General features: G+C 43.3%; 1 protein-coding gene across 5 annotated transcripts in view; it reads right to left on the bottom strand.

Annotated features, from left to right (window-relative positions):
* Window positions 1-21,103, bottom strand: part of CYFIP2 (cytoplasmic FMR1 interacting protein 2) — a 159,137-nt gene that overhangs the window by 73,176 nt on the left and 64,858 nt on the right. For all 5 annotated transcript variants that reach the window (XM_049874213.1, XM_049874210.1, XM_049874211.1 and 2 more), the window contains exons 14-20: window positions 17,153-17,319; window positions 16,242-16,389; window positions 12,643-12,796; window positions 11,510-11,666; window positions 10,504-10,600; window positions 6,937-7,013; window positions 817-925 (exon numbers count right to left, since the gene is read on the bottom strand). In XM_049874213.1, the coding sequence (XP_049730170.1) occupies window positions 817-925; window positions 6,937-7,013; window positions 10,504-10,600; window positions 11,510-11,666; window positions 12,643-12,796; window positions 16,242-16,389; window positions 17,153-17,319 (909 nt within the window). The remainder of the gene's footprint in view (window positions 1-816; window positions 926-6,936; window positions 7,014-10,503; window positions 10,601-11,509; window positions 11,667-12,642; window positions 12,797-16,241; window positions 16,390-17,152; window positions 17,320-21,103) is intronic.

The raw sequence follows: 21,103 nt of genomic DNA, 5'->3' as shown, positions 1-21,103 counted from the left end.
CATCTTTAAGTGGGGAGAAAAATGCTCCCAGTAGCTTTTCCTCTATATATAAAAAAAAAATTTCCTCTATATCGGGGAACAAATGTTAACAAAAACTAACTCCACAAAAATAAACCGCAGTTTCTACCTTGGTTTTTGCCTGACAAGCTTCATTTCAAAGGCGAGGCTTCACTCAGACCAGCATATGAGCCCTATTTATGGATTATCGTTGTTAGCTACCATGCAATCAGCCCCCAACTCATGGTGATGCCACGCATAATGGTACAAAATACTGCTGGGTCCTGTGCCATCTCCATGACTGATCGTGGATCAAACCAATGTGATTCACAGGCTTTTCACTGGCTGATATTTAAGAAATAGATCACTAAGTCTTTCTTACTAGTCTGTCTTAGTCTGGCAGCTCTGCGGAAACTTGTTCAGCCATCATAGCAAAATGCAAGGCTCTACTGACGGGTGGTGGCTGTGTATGAGATGACTGGCCAGGAAGTGAATCCAGGTCTCCTGCATGGAAGGTGAGGAGTCTACCACTGAACCAGTGGTCTCGACTGAAAGAGTGGGTTTCAGCTTTAATGGCCACAAGTCACCAGAGGTGAGCTGCTGATGGGCCAAGAAGATGGCAACTTGAACCAAAAGGAAGACCCAATACCTGCTTACTGTATATAAGATTCTGAGGCTGTTACACGTATGCTCAGAAATCCACAGCTGGGCACTATGGAGGGCGGACAGGACACAGTCCCGATTTCTTATCTCTGTGTTAACTTCACAGCTACTCTATCCTGCTTTTTCCATCTCCACTGTGTCTTCCGTTCCCCATACCTGAACGTGTCTCTGTTTCAGCAGCGTTTCATAGCGGTTGGACGGTGGGTATGGAATGATGACGCCATAATTCTTACACTCAGCTCTAAAACGTTTATCCAACAGGACACTGGAAGGGGAAAAAAAAGTTAAATAAGGCCAATAAATATGACAGTGAACAGCAGGTTCTCAACTTCCCAGCTATATCTATTTTAGGCCATAGGATCTACCTATGAAGCACTAGCTTATATATTTCAAATACAATTTTTTCTGCTCTGGAGCAAATTTCTTCACTTATTTATTTATTTTTTTCAGTCAAAGAAGCCTAATACATGAAGCAGTTTCTAAGTTAAAGATGGAAAAACAGAGGTTGAGCTGCTTTTTTCTTTTATTCATTCAACAAAAAAGTAATTGGGTGCTTGTTATGTCCCAGGAAACATTCTAACTGTTGAAGATACAAAGTTCCTGTCCTCATGGAGCTTACATTCTAGTGAAAAAAACTGATAATAAATAAGCTGAGGAACGATATAATTTCAGACAACAGTTAACATCAGCATAGTGCTTACTATTTACCAGACACTTTATAGAAATATGGAGCCCTGGTGGCACAGTGGTTAAGAGCTCAGATGCTAACCAAAAGGTCGGCAGTTTGAATCTACCAGCTGCTCCCTGGAAACCCTGCGGGGCAGCTCTACTCTGTCCTATAGGGCCACTACGAGTCAGAACCAACTTGACGGTAATGGGTTTGGATTTGGGGTTTTACAGAAATACACACACACTCTCATGTTTAATCTCACAACAACCCTATGAGTTAGGTTGTTGTTGTTGCTGTTAGGTGCCGTCGAGTCAGTTCCAACTCATAGCGACCCTATGTACAACAGAACAAAACACTGCCCGGTCCCGAGCCATCCTCACAATCGTTGTTATGCTTGAGCTCATTGTTGTAGCCACCGTTATCAATCCACCTTGTTGAGGGTCTTCCTCTTTTCCGCTGACCCCGTACTCTGCCAGCCATGATGCCCTTCTCCAGGGACTGATCCCTCCTGACAACGTGTCCAAAGTATGTAAGATGCAGTCTTGCCATCCTTGCTTCTAAGGAGCATTCTGGTTGTACGTCTTCCAAGACAGGTTTGTTTGTTCTTTTGGTATATTTGGTAAATTGGTATATGTGGTATATTCAATATTCTTCGCCAACACCACAATTCAAAGGCATCAATTCTTCTTCAGTCTTCCTTATTCATTGTCCAGCTTTCACATGCATATGATAAAAAATGCGATTGAAAATACCATGGCTTGGGTCAGGCACACCTTACTTTTCAAGGTGACATCTTTGCTCAACACTTTAAAGAGGTCCTTTGCAGCTGATTTACCCAGGGCAATGCGTCTTTTGATTTCTTGACTGCTGCTTCCATGGCTGTTGATTATGGATCCAAGTAAAATGAAATCCTTGACAACTTCAATATTTTCTCTGTTTATCATGATGTTGCTCTTTGGTCCCGTTGTAAGGATTTTTGTTTTCTTTATGTTGAGGTGCAATCCATACTAAAGGCTGTGGTTTTTGATCTTCATCAGTAAGTGCTTCAAGTCCTCTTCACTTTCAGCAAGCAAGGTTGTGTCATCTGCATAACACAGGTTGTTAGTGAGTCTTCCTCCAATCCTGATGCCCTGTTCTTCTTCACATAGTCCAGCTTCGCTAATTATTTGCTCAGCATACGGACTGAATAGCTATGGTGAAAGAATACAACCCTGATGCACACCTTTTCTGACTTCAAACCAATCAGTATCTCCTTCTTCTAACTGAACAACTTCCTCTTGATCTATGTAAAGGTTCCTCATGAGCACAATTAAGGGTCCTGGAATTCCCATTCTTCGCAATGGTATCCATAATTTGTTATGATCCACACAGTTAAATGCCTTTGCATAGTCAATAAAACACAGGTAAACATCCTTCTGGTATTCTCTGCTTTCAGCCAAGATCCATCTGACATCAGCAATGATATCTCTGGTTCCACATCCTCTTCTGAAACCGCCCTGAATTTCTGGCAGTTCCCTGTCAATATACTGCTGCAGCTGGTTTTGAATGATCTTCAACAAAATTTTGCTTGTGATATTAATGAGTGTGATATTAATGATATTGTTCTACAATTTCCACATTCGGTTGGATCACCTTTCTTAGGAATAGGCATAAATATGGATCTCTTCCAGTCAGTTGGCCAGGAAGCTGTCTTGCATATTTCTTGGTATAGACGAGTGAGCACCTCCAGCGCTGCATCTGTTTGTTGAAACATCCAATTGATATTCCACCCATTCCTGGAGCCTTGTTTTTAGCCAATGGCTTCTTCCTTCAGTACCATCGGTTCCTGATCATATGCTACCTCTTGAAATGGTTGAACGTTGGCTAATTCTTTTTGGTATAATGACTCTGTGTATTCCTTCCATCTTCTTTTGATGCCTCCTGCATCGTTTAATATTTTCCCCATAGAATCCTTCACTATTGCAACGCAAGGCTTGAATTTTTTCTTCAGTTCTTTCAGCTTGAGAAATGCTGAGCGTGTTCTTCCCTTTTGGTTTTCCATCTCCAGCTCTTTGCACATGTCATTATGATACTTTACTTTGTCTTCTCGAGACACCCTTTGAAATCTTCTGTTCGGTTCTTTTACTTCATCAATTCTTCCTTTTGCTTTAGCGGCTTGACGTTCAACAGCAAGTTCCAGAGTCTCCTCTGGCATGCATCTTGGTCTTTTCTTTCTTTTCTGTCTTTTCAATGACCTCTTGCTTTCTTCATGGATGATGTCTTTGCACAACTTGTCTGGTCTTTGGTCACTAGAGTTCAATGCATCAAATCTATTCTTCAGATGGTCTCTAAATTCAGATGGGATATACTCAAGGTCATATTTTGGCTCTCCTGGACTTGTTCTGATTTTCTTCAGTTTTAGCTTGAACTTGCATATGAGCAATTGATGGTCTGTCCCATAGTTGGCCTCTGGCCTTGTTCTGAGTGATGATATTGAGCTTTTCCATCGTCTCTTTCCACAGATGTAGTCAATTTGATTTCTGTGTGTTCCAGCTGGCAAGGTCCATGTGTATAGTCACCGTTTATGTTGGTGAAAGAAGGTATTTGCAATGAAGAAGTCGTTGGTCTTGCAAAATTCTATCATTCAATCTCCGGCATTGTTTCTATCTCCAAGGCCATATTTTCCAACTACTGATCCTTCTTCTTTGTTTCCAACTTCCCCATTCCAATCGCCAGTAATTATCAATGCATTTTGATTGCATGTTGAATCCATTTCAGACTGCAGCAGCTGATAAAAATCTTCTATTTCTTCAACTTTGGCCCTAGTGGTTGATGCATAAATTTGAATAATACGCATATTAACTGGTCTTCCTTGTAGGCGTATGGATATTATCCTATCACAGACTGCGCTGTACTTCAGGATAGATCTCGAAACGTTCTTTTTGAGGATGAATGCAACATCATTCCTCTTCAAGTTGTCATTCCTGAAATAGTAGACTATATGATTGTCCGATTCAAAATGGCCAATACCAGTTCATTTCAGCTAACTAATGCCTAGGGTATCGATGTTTATGCGTTCCATTTCATGAGTTAGGTATACTATTATTATCTTTGACACTGAGGCACGGATTGCAGAGTAATAAGTGCTCTGAAAATAATAAAATGGGATCATTTGTGGTTAGGTGCAGAGAAGTCTTTCTAATGAGGTTTTTTGAACAGAGATTTGAATGAAAAAAGTGGAACTATCTGGAGGGAAGAATAATGTCTAGGATGGATAAAGGGTAGGGCATGTTGGGGAACGTAGTCGAGTGGCCGGATCATGTGGAACCTCATAAGCCACAGTAGAGAGGTTAGATGTATTCTAGGTGCAAATGGAAGCCATTCAAAGGCAGGAAAGTGATATAATCTAGCTTGGTTCTGCTCTGCTAACCAAAAGGTCAGCAGTTCAAATACACCAGGCGCTTCTTGGAAACTCTATGGGGCTGTTCTACTCTGTCCTATAGGGTCACTATGGGTCCGAATCAACTAAACAGCAATGGGTTTGGGTTTTGGTTTTCCCGTTGCTGCTGAGTCCATTCTGACTCATAGTGACTCTACAGGACAGAGTAGAACTGCTCTATAGGGTTTCCAAGTCTGTAATCTTTACAGAAGCAGACTGCCACAACTTTTTCCTGCAGAGTGGTGCAGAGTGGCTGGTCGGTTCAAACTGCTGACCTTTTGGCTAGAGCTAAGTGCTTTTACCACTGCACCACCAGGGCTCCTTTTTATTGGGTTAAAACCAAACAAAAACCAAACCCATTGCCATCGATTTGATTTCAACTCATAGCAACCCTACAGGACAGGGTAGAACTGTCCCATAGGGTTTCTAGGGTTTCCAAGGAGCAGCTGGTGGATTCAAACTGCCTACCTTTTAGTAAGCGGATGAGCTCTTAACCACCATGCCCCTTATATTGGGTTAGGTATGATGTGTTATTAAAATTAGTTTCACTTGTTTCTTTTTCCTTTTTTAAAAATAACTAAAAAAAGCCTACAAACCAAACCCAGTGCCGTCGAGTTGATTCCAACTCATAGCGACCCTATAGGACAGAGTATAACTGCCTCATAGAGTTTCCAAAGAGTGTCTGGCAGATTCGAACTGCCGACCCTTTGGTTAGCAGCTGTAGCACTTAACCACTACACCACCAGGGTTTCCTAAATATACATATGACCTAGGATTTAATAAGTCTAAGTTTGTTTATACAGATAACGGATCAGTATATTTGAAATCAGAATTGTCTTAGAGAATCTGGAAGCCCAACTCTCTTTTGTGACCACGTCCCTTTCAATCCACTAACGCTTGTTAAGCAACTACTTTGTGAAAGGCTCTGTGTTCTCTGTGCTTTCTGACATCATAATTATATGCTTTTTATACTTTCTATCACTTATGAATCATTCATTTAATACACATCCTGTGTTAACAGAAACGTACGTGCACTGCAAATCTTGCTCATCGACTCCTATTTGATGTTAATCGGAGTAGCTCTAGTTGTCTAAAGCAAAATGAAGCAAATCCTTTTCGCAGAAAGAAGAGATAATTTATTAAGGTAAGGAAGTACCCTTGAAATTGTTTGTACATTTGGATTTCCAATAAGGGAAATACTTATAAATTTTGAGGTTTTCCTTGACCGTTACTACTATGAGTTCTTGAAACCCAGGAATGCATTGAGAGTCTAAATCAATATATATGGGCAATACCAACAAAACCAACAAACCTCTACAACCTGACATGTCTCTCGTCCAGGCTTCTTTACTGGCCTCCTATCTGGCCTACATGCACCCATTCGGGCTCACTTCCAATCCATTCTCCACATTTTTGTACTTTCCAAAGTATGAGCTTTTAAAAATAAAAATCAAAGTAGGTCACTGTTCTGCTTTAGAAACCCTTCCCTGGCTTTTGATTGCTTTTAGGATAAATGCCAAACCTTGCCCTTAGCCTACAAGGCCTGTGTGATCTGGGCCTTGCCTATCCCTCCAGTTTTATCCCTACAGTCTGCTCCCTCTTGTGGTCTGTGCTACATACAGCAACCCTGGCCATGAAGAAGACATTCACCTATACTAATTCATGGCAATCCTCTCAACAGCCCTAGAGGTAGGTGTGCTATTGTTATTACACACCCACCACCGGGTCTTTGCACAAGCAGTTCCTTTTGCTTACAATTTCTTGTATCATCCTTCACTTAGTTTTATTTAACTCCTACCAACTTCAGATATGAACTTGAATGCTACCTCCTCAGGAAACCCTTTCCAGCCTCCAACCCCAAAGACCAGCTCAGGTTCAACTGACATACACTCTCATAGTCCATGAACTTTTCCTTTAAAGCGAGCACATAACCTCCATTTATTCTCTTTTTTCTTTTATTTTTTAGTTAATGTCTGTCTTCCACAATAGACTTTAAGCTCTACTAGGGCCAGGACCATATCTACCTATTTCCCATTCCACTGTATTATAGCACCTAGCCCAGGCCCGTGAAATTGCTCTGTTTTCTTTAGGTACTAAAGAACAAGAGAGATTTTACAACAGAAAAATCATGTCTTCCTGGTGGAAGCCTTAAGAAAGATCACTGTTCATAGCTCCAGGGCTTTCCTACCTGCCAGCCATGGCTTTGTAGTAAGCAAAGATCTGATCCGCCAGCTTGTAGACAAACTGATCAAAACACAGGTTCACCTGGTGATGAAGAAGCAGGAAATGTCAATGGGACTTCTTTAGCATTGTTACAGGAACTTAACCAACTGCAATGGGGATGCCCAAAGCATGCTCCAGGGCAAGACACTTTGAAGAAAGGAAAAAAAAAATAAAAAAAGATTCTGTGGTCAAGGAAGTCTGGGATATACCACCAGCCTTCCAGAATACCTGCATGTTTGTTAGTATATTAAAGACTCTGAGAAGCCCTGGAGGAAAGAAGCCAATTTTTCCCCAGTGATTTATTGCAGACGATTTATTAACATATATTTCACAGACCCAGGGTTCCATAATTTGGGAAATGGTTCACTAGGGTGTTTTAATTTATATGCAGAAGTTTGGTCCCTTGTCTTCAAGGTTAGCCTCAAAGTCAGCAGAGATGGTGAAGTTTAAAAAGTCTGTGAGGAACTGCCCTTCCCACCTCTTCCCTCCTGGGCTGTTACAAGACAGCGTGACCGGGGAAAGGAGCAAAGATCTGGCACCGACAGACCTTTTTTATCCTGAAATTACTCATGAACAAAGCCTACCACTGCTGCCTCCCCAGTCCATCTTTCCTGTTAGATTTTCTTGTCTTTTCCTTACATTTGATTTTATCTTACTTGGCAAATTTGGTTATGAAGAAGTTGATGGTCAGTAGAAATTAAAAAAAAAAAAACTCTTTTTTCAAACCTTACTCAAAAACCTTTGGTTTTAATGAACAAAGAGCCATCTTGACATTTTTAGCATCTTCTCACATCAGTGGTCGACTGCAAAGCTCAGGTGGGAAGATGAGTTCATATCAGACACAGAGAACCGAAACCAAATCTTCCAATAATGGCGAGAATAGGAAAAGGCCAAGGATGGAGCTTTAAAGAGATGGGGCTGTGGTGGCTGCAGGGTGTGAATATGACTTCAAAGGAAACAGATGGTATTTAGGTGATTTAATCTTTGATTTTTTTTCTCACCAAATTCTCAGCTTCCTAAGGTTAACTCTCAGTTTAAAGAGCTTTCATATCTTTTATTTTATACCCAGATGTTATATAGAACACAGAAACACGGTGCTGTGTGCAATGCTGTCCTTGTACCCAGGTGACCAAGGTCTTTACTCTGGAGTTTGAGCTTTCAGCATCCCCAGTGGACCCTCCTCTAGACAAGGAATCTTCAGGGCCAAGGTTGGGGAGGCCCATTCAGACCTCACGCTCCCCTCTAGAGCCAGCTCTGAGTATCCTTGCACGAATGATCCAAGCTCTCTCCAGGTCTTTTCCCTGGGTTCATCTGCCTGAGCGTGGACTGCACTGTTGTATGTGTGCCTAGGCCCTAAGGCTGACCAAGGGGCCATTGTTTATAGGCATGGATGGTAGGCTAAGCTTGCGTATCCATATACATGCAGGTGAGGCCCTTCAAGTATGGAACAGAGTTTGGAGATGGGAAGAAAAATAGGCCAGGCTATAAGCTGGGAAGGGTCTCAATTTGTACTTCTGCCTCATGCCTGCAAATGGTAACATGGCCTGGCTGTGTGCTTTCTTTTTGTTAACTTTACAAATATACATACAATTTAGTGTATAATTATAAGGAAACACTTCCGTGGCTACCACCTAGGTTATGACATGAAACAGTGGCCACCACCCCAGAATACCCTTACCCCTCCCAATCACAGCTCCATCTCTCTAGCCTGGCTTCATGATAATCATTTTTTTTATTATTATTATTTTTAAAAATGTCACTTGGACACATGGTACTTTAGACTGTTTATTTCCAACCCATTGGATAATAGGACCATCTAAAATCTTGTTAGAAAATGGCCTTGTAACAAATGAAGATGCAGCAAATTAGTCCATCTCCTGCAGCCTCCCTTTCAGAACTGGTGGATTGTTCAGGAGACACAGAAGATAGATTGGTGTTTATACCCTCTAGAAATAGGAGGGTTTAGAAAGATGGGTCTCTACTGGCTTTTTTTTTTTTTTTTTTTTGCAACAGATAAACTTTGAAACTAAGAGTGGTAATTCTTATGCTAAAATGTTCATGTGTTTCCTTTATTAATAAGAATGTCTCACATCGGCATGACAATTTTACCTAATCTGTGTCTCACTCTGTGTTCATACAACTCAATGCAGCTCATAGAGCAGAAACCATCCTTCTAATTTCCAGAACGCAAAACTGAGGTATTGCAGTTGTCACTAGTGCTGTTGACTGTGCAGTTCTGGTCCTTCTTCCCAGCACAAGGCAGGACTGCACTTCCTTGACCCCCCACCCAAGTGAGGCAAAACCATGTGACTGACTTTGATCAATGAAAAGTGAGAACCGACTCATGTCATTTCCAGAGGCAAGACATAAATACCAGAGAGTGATTTAACCTAACTCTTCTCCCTGCCAACTCAACTGCAAATATTCCTGATAGGTCCCAGGTTGAACACGATATGGAACAGAGCTCTTGGTCTACTGTCAATGGAGAAATAAACTTTTGCTTTTAAGTCACTAAGTATTTGGGTTGTCTGTTACTGCAGGCATAACCTAGCTTATACTGACCATTATGTTAAATAGTCACTGAGAAAATGACTATTGCAGTCCTACAAGTACTAGACCGAAATTTTGTAAGCTCTAAAACTGTGCTGGGTATACAGCAGGTACTTAACAAATATGATTTGATCAGAATATCCTGCCTCTTGTACTTGAAGCAAAGTCTAGTGTCTATTTGGAAAACAATATGTATTAAGTTTCAGAAACAGTGGCAGTATATTTGTGTGGGGGCCAGGCGGGGCAGGGGCGTACTTTAGAGCTTCAGACGTCCCCATAATTTCTGACACCCCTTACCAAACCATCCTTAAAACCTTAACCTAAGGTGTGTGACCTCAGGGTAATAAGATTTAACCACATTAAGCCTCTAATTTATTTTCTGTAAGATAGATAGTGGTATATACTTCTTTAAATTATTATAAAGATTATTTAAAATGTCTCTATTTGGTAGTTAGTACCCACTGCCATCAAGTCAATTTTGACTCATAGTGGCCCTATAGGATAGAGTAGAACTGCCCCATAGGGTTTCGAAGGCTGTATTCTTTACAAGAGCAGACTGTCACGCCTTTCTCCCATGGAGTCGCTGGGGGATTTGAACCACCAACCTCTCAGTTAGCAGCCAAGTGCTTAACCATTGTGCTGCCAGGGCTCCTTGTGCTTAGCACAGTGCCTGGCAAATAGCAAATACCTAATAATTGGTAAGTGGTATTACTGTTGTTATTATCCAAGTAATCCAACCATAAAAGACCAACTAGAAAATCAGTTACCTATTTAGTGTTATTATTTGTCACTCCTTAACAAATTTGGAAAACAAAGACCATCATCCCGTTCTAGGTCCTTTCTGATGATCACGGATATTTATAAAGATCACTCTCTGGAACAAGTCATTAATCCCCCTCTTTGAGCTAATAGCTAGAGATTTGAAATAGTCCAAAGTTTTTGAACAAGGTTTCAGGAACGAAAGGAGAAGCTCATCACTTGCCTCAGCTTCGATCTCATCGTACAGGAACTGTTTTTTAAACTTGGTCAGAGCATAGTAGGCGCTGTCATTGTATAGATCCAGAGGGTAGAGGACGTATCTGAAGAGAGAAAACAACAGCCAAAAGCTCACAAATGTTGTGTTAGGAACAAGCAGACTTATACCTGCCTGGGAAATGTAAAGTGCTAGGCTAAAAGGGAATCAACTCCAGAATTAGGAAAAGACAACCTTTTAGCACTCGATGGTGTCCCCAGAGCCTCCACTTAGGAACTCTGCAGTCTGTTCATAGAAATCAAAAGTCCATGATGCTAATAAACCCAAGGCCTAAAAGAAATTGTTGTTGTTGTTAGCTGCCATCAAGTCAGCCCGACTCCTGGTGACCCCATGCACAAAGGATTGAAATGTTGTCTGGTTATATGCCATCCTCATGTTTGGTTGTAGCTTGGACTGTTGTGATCCATTGAATTTTCATTGGCTGGTTTTCAGTAGATTGCCAGACCTTTCTTCCTAGTCTCTTAGTCTGAAAGCTTCGCTGAAACAGGTTCAGCATCATAGCAACATGCAAGTCTCTACTCACAGATGGATAGTGGCTGCACGTGACGTGCACTGGCCATCATCAAACCTGAGTGTCTTGCATGGAGGGTGAGAATTCTACCACTGAATCACCAACGCCTCCTGCAAGAAATTGGTCTGGGGCTAAAAGACGCCAGGTGGCAGTTAAGGATATTAGGGTCCTAATCTCCAGAGATGATTATTATCCCAGCATGACTGCTATGAGACTGGCAAAATACAGGAAAGACTGTTGGGTTGGTAAACCCTTGAACCTCTCTTCAAGGATGAGTCAAATGTGTATGACCTGATGGTGGGCCTGAGCTCTCTCTCTGGTGGACCACGCTGCCTCATCTCTAATCAACTCAGCACTTCCTTTGGGAATGAACAGAGTACACTTGCAAACTGCCCTCCACCTGCAGCCCGGGAACCTCCTTGCTGGCCCAGTCCTGCCTCTTACTCCATCATGGAAGGTTCTTTGGTTTCCAGGATATGGTCTGTTAGAATCCAGGGCATGGACATCTCAATAGGGAACTGGATTCGCCGGCCCATGGTTAATTCCAGGAAGAATTCTCGGAACCAGAGCTGGGAAAGGTCGCAACACTGCTGCAGGGCTTCTGAAAGCATAAGGGAAAGAGCTTTGAGTGACGCCTAGGAACACCCGGAAGTTCTTGGTTTTTATTGTTCTTATTATTTTTATTGTTATTATCATGGTCTGGGTACACTGCAGGTACTTAACAAACATGACTTGATTAGTATGTCCTGTCTCTTAGACCCGAAGGAAAGCCTGGCGTTTATTTGGAAAACAGCGTATGCCAAGCTTCAGACAGTGAAAGTGTGTGTCCATGTGAGGGGATACTTTAGAGCTTCAGATGCCCCCATAATTTCCAACACTCCCCCTCCCACCAAGCCATCCACAAAGCTTTAACCTAAGTGTAAAAGTACGCTTGCTATACAAACACTATTCAAGACAGGTACCCAGGTACCCACTTTCAACTGGTTGTGGCTCCTTGACCCCTTCCACAGGGTAATTCGGAACTCCTTACTGCTCAGAGGCCTGTAAGGCACTTCCTAAGCTACTCTCTAGTGGGGGAGTCTGGATTATTTTTTAAGATCACTCTTCTTTTCAACACTGACACATTATGACTCCCATGATCCTGGACATGCATCCTACTAAGGAGAGGAAGGGCGGGTGACACAGGGTAGACAGGTGGCCTGCAAGCCCCCTCTGTGAGGAGCAACGAGTACTAATTAGCTCACAGCTGCAGGTGAGCAACCAAAGGCCAATCTCCTAGTGCCTAGATGCAAGTGTATCTATGTGTGTGTGTATTGCTGGTTTTGATCTCGGTCCACTAAGGGCTTGAGCCAAATCAGCCAGTTGTCTACTAGCCAAATTTAGCTAAGTCAGTAAGAAACTGAGGTTCCCCAAATCACTGGAAAGGGTGTTTTCCATGGTGGCAAAGTGTGCCCCTTTTGGTCAATGAACATGTCTCTTTGCAACTTGGGGCCCAACAGCCTTAGTCGCTCTGGGACCCGGGGCTTCCCTCTCTCCTCCCCCCGACCCTTGGTCCCTGGCCAGGTGCTGTGGCGCACCACTGATGTTGAGCAGGTGCGTGAAGAAGAAGGACTGCTTGTGGAAGTCCTCGATGGCAAGGACAATGGGTCCGTCCAGGCTGCTCCTCAGGGTCTTCTTGGAGCCGCTTTTGTCTGCTATGAGAGATTCCAGCATGGTCCGCACCATGTATAGCTTGAAAAGAAAGTCAGATGATAAGGTCAGGGCCAGCCCTCTGACACAGGGAGAAGGTTGCTTTCTGCTGTTTTTTATTTTTGGTTTGCTTTGTTTTTTATTTTTTCAGCAGATGCCTGCTCTTAAAAAGCGTTGTCTTCAGGAAGTTTAGGTTGGAGAAATAAATTTTGAACTGAGAAAACTTTCAAGAGGGAGACTGGTTAGCCTGGAAGGGAAGTGCCACCCAGGGCCCTACAGTGTCCCTGGCGGGTGAACCTGGTGACAAGCAGGCAGGCTCAGGCCCTGTGAAGAGGTTCCTGGCTGCTCTGCTTGGTCAAGGGCATGGGCATCAGAGGAGAACCTCATTCCACGTCACTCTGGACTCACTCCCTGCTTTCCTGGACAGCCATGGTGGTCCCATGGATGGAGCACTGGGCTGTGAGCCAACGGGCTAGCGTTCAAGGCCAGGCGCTGCCACTAACTTGCTGTGTGACCTTGGGCAATTAAGTCCCCACTCTGGGCCTCGGTTTTCTAATCTGTTACCACGAGGGGGTTAGACCAGATACTTTCTCAAACCAGTCCCTTTCAGCTTTAACATCCTGAGGACCTGTGAAAGGGCATATGGTCAAAATAAGCTCCCCCCACCACCTCAAGTTTCTGACCCTCAGAATTCTGAATCCATTACTGAGCGATGGCGCCCCCTGGTGGCTTCAGCTGCATTGCGCAGCCTGCCAAAATCCTGAGTGGAAAGCAGGTTAATATCGGTACTTACACAGGAGGCCTAAAAATTAACTCTGCTTACAGGGTGCCTTAAATGCAAAAGGCCCAAGTGTGGTAGGGTTATTCTCTTTGCTAGTCTAGATTTTTCCTTCCCACCAGTGCCTCCACATCATTTGTCTTTGAATCTTAGGGCTGGAAGAGGCCTTGAGGAGCCAGGCTAGTCCATTCCTGCTGCCTCCTGGAGAGGTGTACCCAAACCAACCCAGCCAGGCGGTGGTATACCAGGGATCGGCAGCCTCTTCGGCCCTGTGTGCCACCAGTGGGGTGAAACAAAGCCCGCGGGGACCACTGGCAGGCCTAAGACATAGATAGGAGAGAAGGAAGAGGGATGGGAGGGCAGGAGAGACAGGGAAGAGGGAGAGAGAGAAAGAGAGAAAAGCAAGAGGTATTGTATACGGTGGGAAAGCTGCCGCGACTGATAGGGGCCACTTGCCGACCACCTCTGAGATGCTCCAACCTCCCTCTGCCACCAAGTCCAGCTCTGCTGCCTCTGGGTCTTCCCTAGAACTTTACCCGCCACGTGCCTGGCACTGGTCTGGGCAGTGAGGCCATAGAAACGAGTGATACACCATCTCCACCACGGGGTTTAAGTTATGACAAAGGAACGACTGCAGTTGCTAGTTATGAGACAGTTCCCCCTCCAAACCCCTGTTGGTGGGCATGTCTGATCCTCCCTAAGAATCAAGAAGCACTGCTCTAGCGATGGCCTTTGGAGTCCTCACAGAAAAGGATTCATCAAGCCCAATCCACTGCGGTGCTAAGTGACTAACATCAAATTTCACCCATTTGAGGGTGAACTCTTTACACGTGGACTTCTATTTAGCAGAGTATTGAACTCACCGGAATTGTCTCTACCCCAGCTATGCTAGATGCCCGTGTCTACTGCACTCCGGTGGCTGTCACAGGGCCCTGCGGTGGGAGTCAGGAGACCTGGGTTCTTGTCCCACCTCCACCAGGGACTCACCTTGTGACTTGGACAAGTCACTGCCCCTCTCTGGACCTCAGTTTCCCCATCTGTAAAATAGGGGGAGGGGACTGGGACTAGTTTGCGTCTATGGGCCCTTCTAGCTGTCTATCTGCCTAGGAGTCTATTAAACACATCTGAGCCACATGACATGACTTGGTGATGTCTGGGCTGGGGTTAACTGTTGGAGATCCTCCCGCATGGTCTATATAAAATATTGCTCTACATCTTTCTCTTCCTCATTCTGCCTCTCGCCCCCTTGCTCTCATCCTTCTCTTTCCAATCTTTTGCTTCTTCTGTCTCCTCCTCACACATGCCTTAGGACTTACAGAAACACCCAAAAGCCCTGCTCAGCCCCTCCAGGGCACTCCAGGCTGGAATGGACTCTGTCCTTGACATGACACAGAGCTTTTTGTAGAAGCTTCCTCAGGATGTCCCACAACCAGCAGGTGAGATCAGGGCTGTGATGGTGCCACTGCTGAGAACCCATCTGGCCCCTGGCCCGCCCACCCCCCTGCACAGACACAGACACACACACAGTGAGAAAGGTCGGGGGTGGGCTCCGACGACTCATCTCATAGGATTCATGGCCTCAGGAGTTCAGAGCCCAGAGAGTCATAAAGGTCACATGAAGCAGGACTGTTCCCAGCCTGAAGCTTCTGGGGCCTGTAAGACCCTTGAAAGTGGCAATGGGGTCCACACACTTTTTTCAGTACTTCAAAAAGCCTAGCCAAACCAGTTGCCGTTGAGTCAACTCTGGCTCATGGCAACCCCATGTGTGTCGGAGCAGAACTGTGCTATACACGGTATTCAGTGGCTGGTTTTTCAGAAGTAGAGCACCAGACTTTTCTTCCAAGGTATCTCTGGGTGAACTCAAACTGCCAACCTTTCGGTTAGCCGCTGAACACATTAACTATTTACGCCACCCAGGGATTCCTTCAAAAAGCCCACCAGAAAATATCCTTAAGCAAGAATTTGATTACAATGACAATTTCCTTGACTTTTTTTTTTCTCCCTGTAATTGTATGACTGCTTTGGATAAACTACAGGCAACCTCTTGTTCAGAAGCTCTGGTTAGCAACTCCAGATATTTCTGATGACTAGGTTTTCTCTAAGGAGTCAAGGGTTCTTAAAACTTGTGCTCCTTGGGGAATGTAATAACGAAAGGAGTCTTTTGTCAGTAACAGGACCTCATCCAAAGTTTTCATTTTTACAGAGAAGATACTCAGACCTCAGAGAGGTAAAGGGGCTTGCCCCAGCTCACACAGCAAGTCAGAGGCAGAACTTGAAAATTCCTGAGCAAGGGTATCACTGCAGGGAAGGGAGTGATTAAAGAGGGACTGGATAAATGCATATAGATTCTATTTGAAACTCATCTTGTACTCTGGGACTTCTGTGTGCTTCACAGGGCTATGAGATAACCACCCCTGGTTTTACCCCCGTTTGCCAGATTAGACAACCGAGGCACAGAGAGACCGTGTAATGTGCCCGAGGTCACACAGGTATCTAGGACTAGAATCCAGGTCTCCTGAATCTTAAGCCGGTGGTCCCCCCTCCTATATCAAAATAAGATGGAAGAGTAAGACTAGAGCAGCCGCTTGACCCTGCCCCTCCTGCCCAAGGACCCCCAGCCCCACTGCCCCGCTGTCCAGCCTGGATGCCCCACCGTGGCCAAACTGGCCTCTGAGTCCACAAAGCCAGCCTGTGCCTGGAGCCACTTACCTGTGTGCTGGAGGGCCCCACTGCACGTCGGGGCACCTTGATGTCAAAGCCACCTTTGGGGTCCTTCTCCCCTCTCAAACACGGGTCATTGGGAGGCTCTCGGCCCCCCTCCCAGTCACAGATGGTCTTCCGGATTGCCTGCAGGACACTGGGGAAGGAGAGCTGAGATTCAGACCAGTCTTACCACTGGGAGGAGGCACTGCTAGCCTTGTTTCTAGGGCTCATGGTGTCCCGGGAACATCTGCATTAGCATTACTGGGGTGCTTGTAACACATGCTCACCCCAGGCCCACCCGAGATGCTGGTTTAATAGACTTAAGGTGCAGTTCAGACTTCTGCATTTCAACCAGTGTCCCAGGTGACTCTGATGCCCACTAGATGTTTGAACACTTGGCTCTAGAGCTCACGCAGTGGGAGAGAACTTAAGTATAGGAGAATGGCTATTTTTCTCTTTGGCTAGAGGGAAATCTCATCAGTCCAATTATATCTATGTATTTAAATATTTAACAATAACTTCCATTTACTGTACACTTACTCCATGCTGCTGTGTGCTTAGCTCTATAGTTGGGCTATTTCATTCAACATCCCAGCTGCCTACGAAATAGATACTATGATCATCTCCACTTTATAAATGAGCAAAACTGAGGTTTGGAGCAGAAAAGTAACTTGACTAAGTTTGCCCAGCTAGATAGTGGTGGATATGGATTTCGAACCTGGAAGCTGAAGCTTAATTTATTCTAAAGGTCCAATCTCTCCTAAGAGGGACTCCTGCCTCAGAGGACTTGCTAGAAGGGTCTGCGTGAGCTCAAGGGCTACTCCAGAAGCTGACCGAGCCAGGGACTACCTCTCTAGCCTGCACCTAGCACTGCTGACTTTTGATGTATTCCTGGGAAGAGCCATCCAAAGACCCACCTGATGAGGACGTTCTTCTTCTTCCGTACTGCCTGCCTCAGGGGCTCTCGCAGAGTCACCTGGGCAAAGTCCTGCAGGGCTGCGTAGATAGTGTTCCTGATGGCCTGGTTGAAGACACTTTCCATCCTGCCCATGAGCACCTGCAGGCCTTTGATCATGGCAATCACCTGGCCAGGTACAGATCAAGGTCAGGCTCACTGTGCCTTGGCAAACCAGTCTGTCTCATACCCTCCACCACATCGTGGGTCGATGTGGTATGAGACCTCCATAAGCACTAGGCTAGTGCCACTCAAAGTGCTGATTCACGACTAGGTAAGAAACGTATAAACTCAGTGAGAACATAAGTCAACACTCTGCTTCCTTCATCGAGAAAGTCTTGCTACAAAACAAAGATGTCAGCTACACTGAACAGTGTGTTTTGTGATGCAATTGATTTTCATTCTGGCATGAGCGCTTATTCATTGAGGACTGGTGACAAGTGTTGGCTGGTGCATGGACCACAATCCGAGCAGCACTCTCACTTTCAGAGGCCTCTCCACATACCATGCACCCATAAAAAAAAAAAAAAAACCACTAAACCCATTGCCGTCGAGTCAATTCCGACTCATAGCGACCCTTATACCACGTCAGATACCTTATTACCATATATACTTTATACCATACCCCAAACATATAGAGGTTTTTCTCAATTGTAAAAAAACCATATATGCACCCGTATATAGAGGTTTTTCTCAACTGTAAATTTAAATTTAAATTGTAAACTATAAATTTTCTAGGGAGTTTTTACAATCTTTGCTTTTAAAATAATTTGGTCAGTGGCTGCTTGGATCCATAAAATAGGAACATCTTCCCCTGTAAAAGTCACAGGAGAGAAGGTTCTGCCCTTCTATTTGCCTCCTTCACTTGTCTGTTTGGATGAGAGATGGGTCTCTTGCTGAGTTACCTGGCCTGACCTGTCTGCCTGCAGGGTGTGTGCTTCTTCCTTCAGTCTCCTCTCTTTGCAGTAATCACTCCTCCTGAGAAAGGTAGGCACGCCTATTACCCAGTGGGTAAGTTTAGTAGGCTGGGAGAGGAACAGGAAGGCTGTTGTAGCCTTGGGTTGAAATCACATTCTCTTGTCCAGCTTTACCTGAAACAAACCTGATCCTTTAACCCCCATTTGCCTCAAGTGTTAAGTGCCCGATTGGTTCAGGATTCAGAGGGGGAAAGCACGTTATCAAACCAGCCTTCTCACAATTGCCATGCTTGTCACACCCACCGTGACCTGCTGGACTTCCACCCTCTGCACTAGACTGTGAGCACTGCACAGGCAAGGTCTGAGGATGCTGAGCATGCCCAATCCCCAGTGCCTGGGCACAGTGGGCAGCCAAGGAATTCTTGTTCAAAGGGAGTCAATAAATGAATGAATGAGGTTAGGCTCTAAGCCTCTTTCTTCCACTAAACCTTGGAGAAAGAAAAAGAACATTCGAGGTGGCAGAAATGGTAAGAAGAGCACTCAGGAGGGAGAATTACCACTGGAACCAGGAACTATAACAATCTTGGTAAACAGTTGCTTCAGTCCAGAGAAATAACAGAAGAGAAACTTTAAAGAAAGGTCAGATTATAAAAGAATTGAGCTCCTGCCTAGAGATATAACTAGGAAATATCAGGGCAAAGAAAGGAATAGATAAGGAAGATGCTTCGGATTAACGTCAAACATGGTAGGGGGTGCAGGTCTGTTAGATCTAGGAGAAAATCTGGAATCCTGCCATAAAGATTTCTTAGATAGGACACAAAAATCACAAACCTTAAAATATTTGATAAGCTGAATTTTACCAAAATTAAAGACAGTTGCCTTTCAAAGGCATCCTGAAGAAAATGAAAAGGCAAGTCACCAATTAGAAAAATAAAAATTTTTTTCAACATATGTATGATTAAGGACTTGTACCTAGAATACATAAAGAATTCTCATAATCGAAAAAGAAGACCAACAACTCGATTTTAAAAGATGAGCAAAAGATTTCAAACAACATAAAAGAAGATACACAAATGGCCAATAAGCACATGAAAAGATGCTCCACGTTATTAGTCCTCAAGAAAATGCAAATTAAAAGCTTAATGAAATTAGCTTACACATGTATAAGAACAGCTAAAATTAACTAAAATGGAGAATACTAAGGACAGACAAGGATGTGGAGCCACTGGAATGCTCATATATTTCTGATGGGAATGTAAAACGGTACAACCATTGTGGAAAACTGGTAGTTTCTTAAAAAGTTGAACATAAACCGACCACATAAGCATTCCAAGAGAAATGAAAACATACGTCCACACAAAGACTTGTACTCAAATATTCAAAGCGACTTTACCCATATTGGCCCAAAACTGAAAACAGTACAACATTCATTAACAATGAATGGATACTAATTATGATATATCCATGCAATGGAATAATACTCAACAATAAAAAAGAATAAACTACAGATACACAAAGCAACGTAAATCTCAAATTATTATGCCAAGTCAAAGAAGCCAAACACAAAAAGTACATACTAAATGATTTCATTCATATAACATTTTAGAAAATACAAATTAGTCTACGGCAACAAAAAGCAGGTAAGTTGTTGCCTGGGGCTAGGGATATAGAAGGTAGGGACAGACTGCAAAGTGGCACGAGAAATCCTTAGGGGGAGATAGACATGTTCCGTATGTTAATTGTGTTGGTAGCTTCACAGGTGTGTATAATTGTCAAAATTCTTTGAACTGTATAGTTTAAATGAATGCAGTTCAGTATATATGAATTCTTTCTCAATAAAATTGATAATAAAAATTATAATTATTCTTATGGAGATATCACATTCATGACACAAGATCAGTGCACTATAAAAATAGAACATTCAGAGAATAAGATGGAGATTTTGGACATTAAAAATATTATAGTCAAAATAAAAAATTCTAATAGAGATTAAAGTTGAATTTGAGGAACTATTCCATATAGTGGACCAAAAAGAAGCAATGTACAGCAAGAGAAAAAAAATAAGAAAATTGGAAATTAAATCCTGGATGCCTAAGATCTGACAGTTTGAAATCCTGGAAAGAGAGAATAGGAAAAACAGAGAAGAGAAAATTATTAAAATAAAAATTCTGGGAAATTTCCCAGACCTGGTGGCACAGTGGTTATGAGGTCGGCTGCTAACCAAAAGTTCAGCAGTTCGAATTCACCAGCCTCTCCTTGGAAACCCTATGGGGCAGTTTTACTCTGTCCTATAGGGTCTCTAAGAGTCAGAATTGACTCGAAGGGAATGGGTTTGGTTTGGTTTTGGTTTAAGGGGCATTTGTTTTCACATTGGAATGGCCTATGTAGTATCCAAAACAATGAATGGAAAAGACTCTCCTCAAGATGCCTGAGTGTGAAATTTCAGAACAAAAGGCATTCAGACATGATCCTATAAAATTCTATAAAAGAAAAAGATCAATAAAGTTGGAGGACTCACATTGTGATTTCAAAACTTAACAAAGCTACAAGACAGTGTAGTACTGGCATAAGGACAGACATACAGATTCATGGAAACTAACTGAGAATCTAGAAATAAACCCTTACATTTATAATTAATTGATTTTTGACAAGGGTATCAAGACAACTTAATGGAAAAAGAATACTCTTTTCAACAAATGGCACCGGAGGTACAGAGACAGAAAGTAGGTTAGTGGTTGCCTAAGGCTTAGGGGCAAGGGCAAATGATGAGTCTCTGCAACGAGTGAGGGTTTCTTTTTGAAGTAATAAAAATGTCCTAAAATTAGACAGCGGTGATGGTTATACAATTATGAATATACTAAAAAAAAACTAAATTATTTTAAAAGGGCTAATTTTATGGTATGCGAATTGTATTCCAGTAAAACTGTTATTAAAAAATTTTTACAGAGGAAATAAAGAAATCAGAACTCAGAAGAAAATCCAACTTTTCAATAGCA

Source organism: Elephas maximus, chromosome 2 (assembly GCF_024166365.1).
Source record: "Elephas maximus indicus isolate mEleMax1 chromosome 2, mEleMax1 primary haplotype, whole genome shotgun sequence".
Taxonomy (NCBI): Eukaryota; Metazoa; Chordata; class Mammalia; order Proboscidea; family Elephantidae; genus Elephas; species Elephas maximus.
Note: the sequence above shows the minus strand (reverse complement) of the source record. Positions and strands in the feature narration are given on the sequence as shown.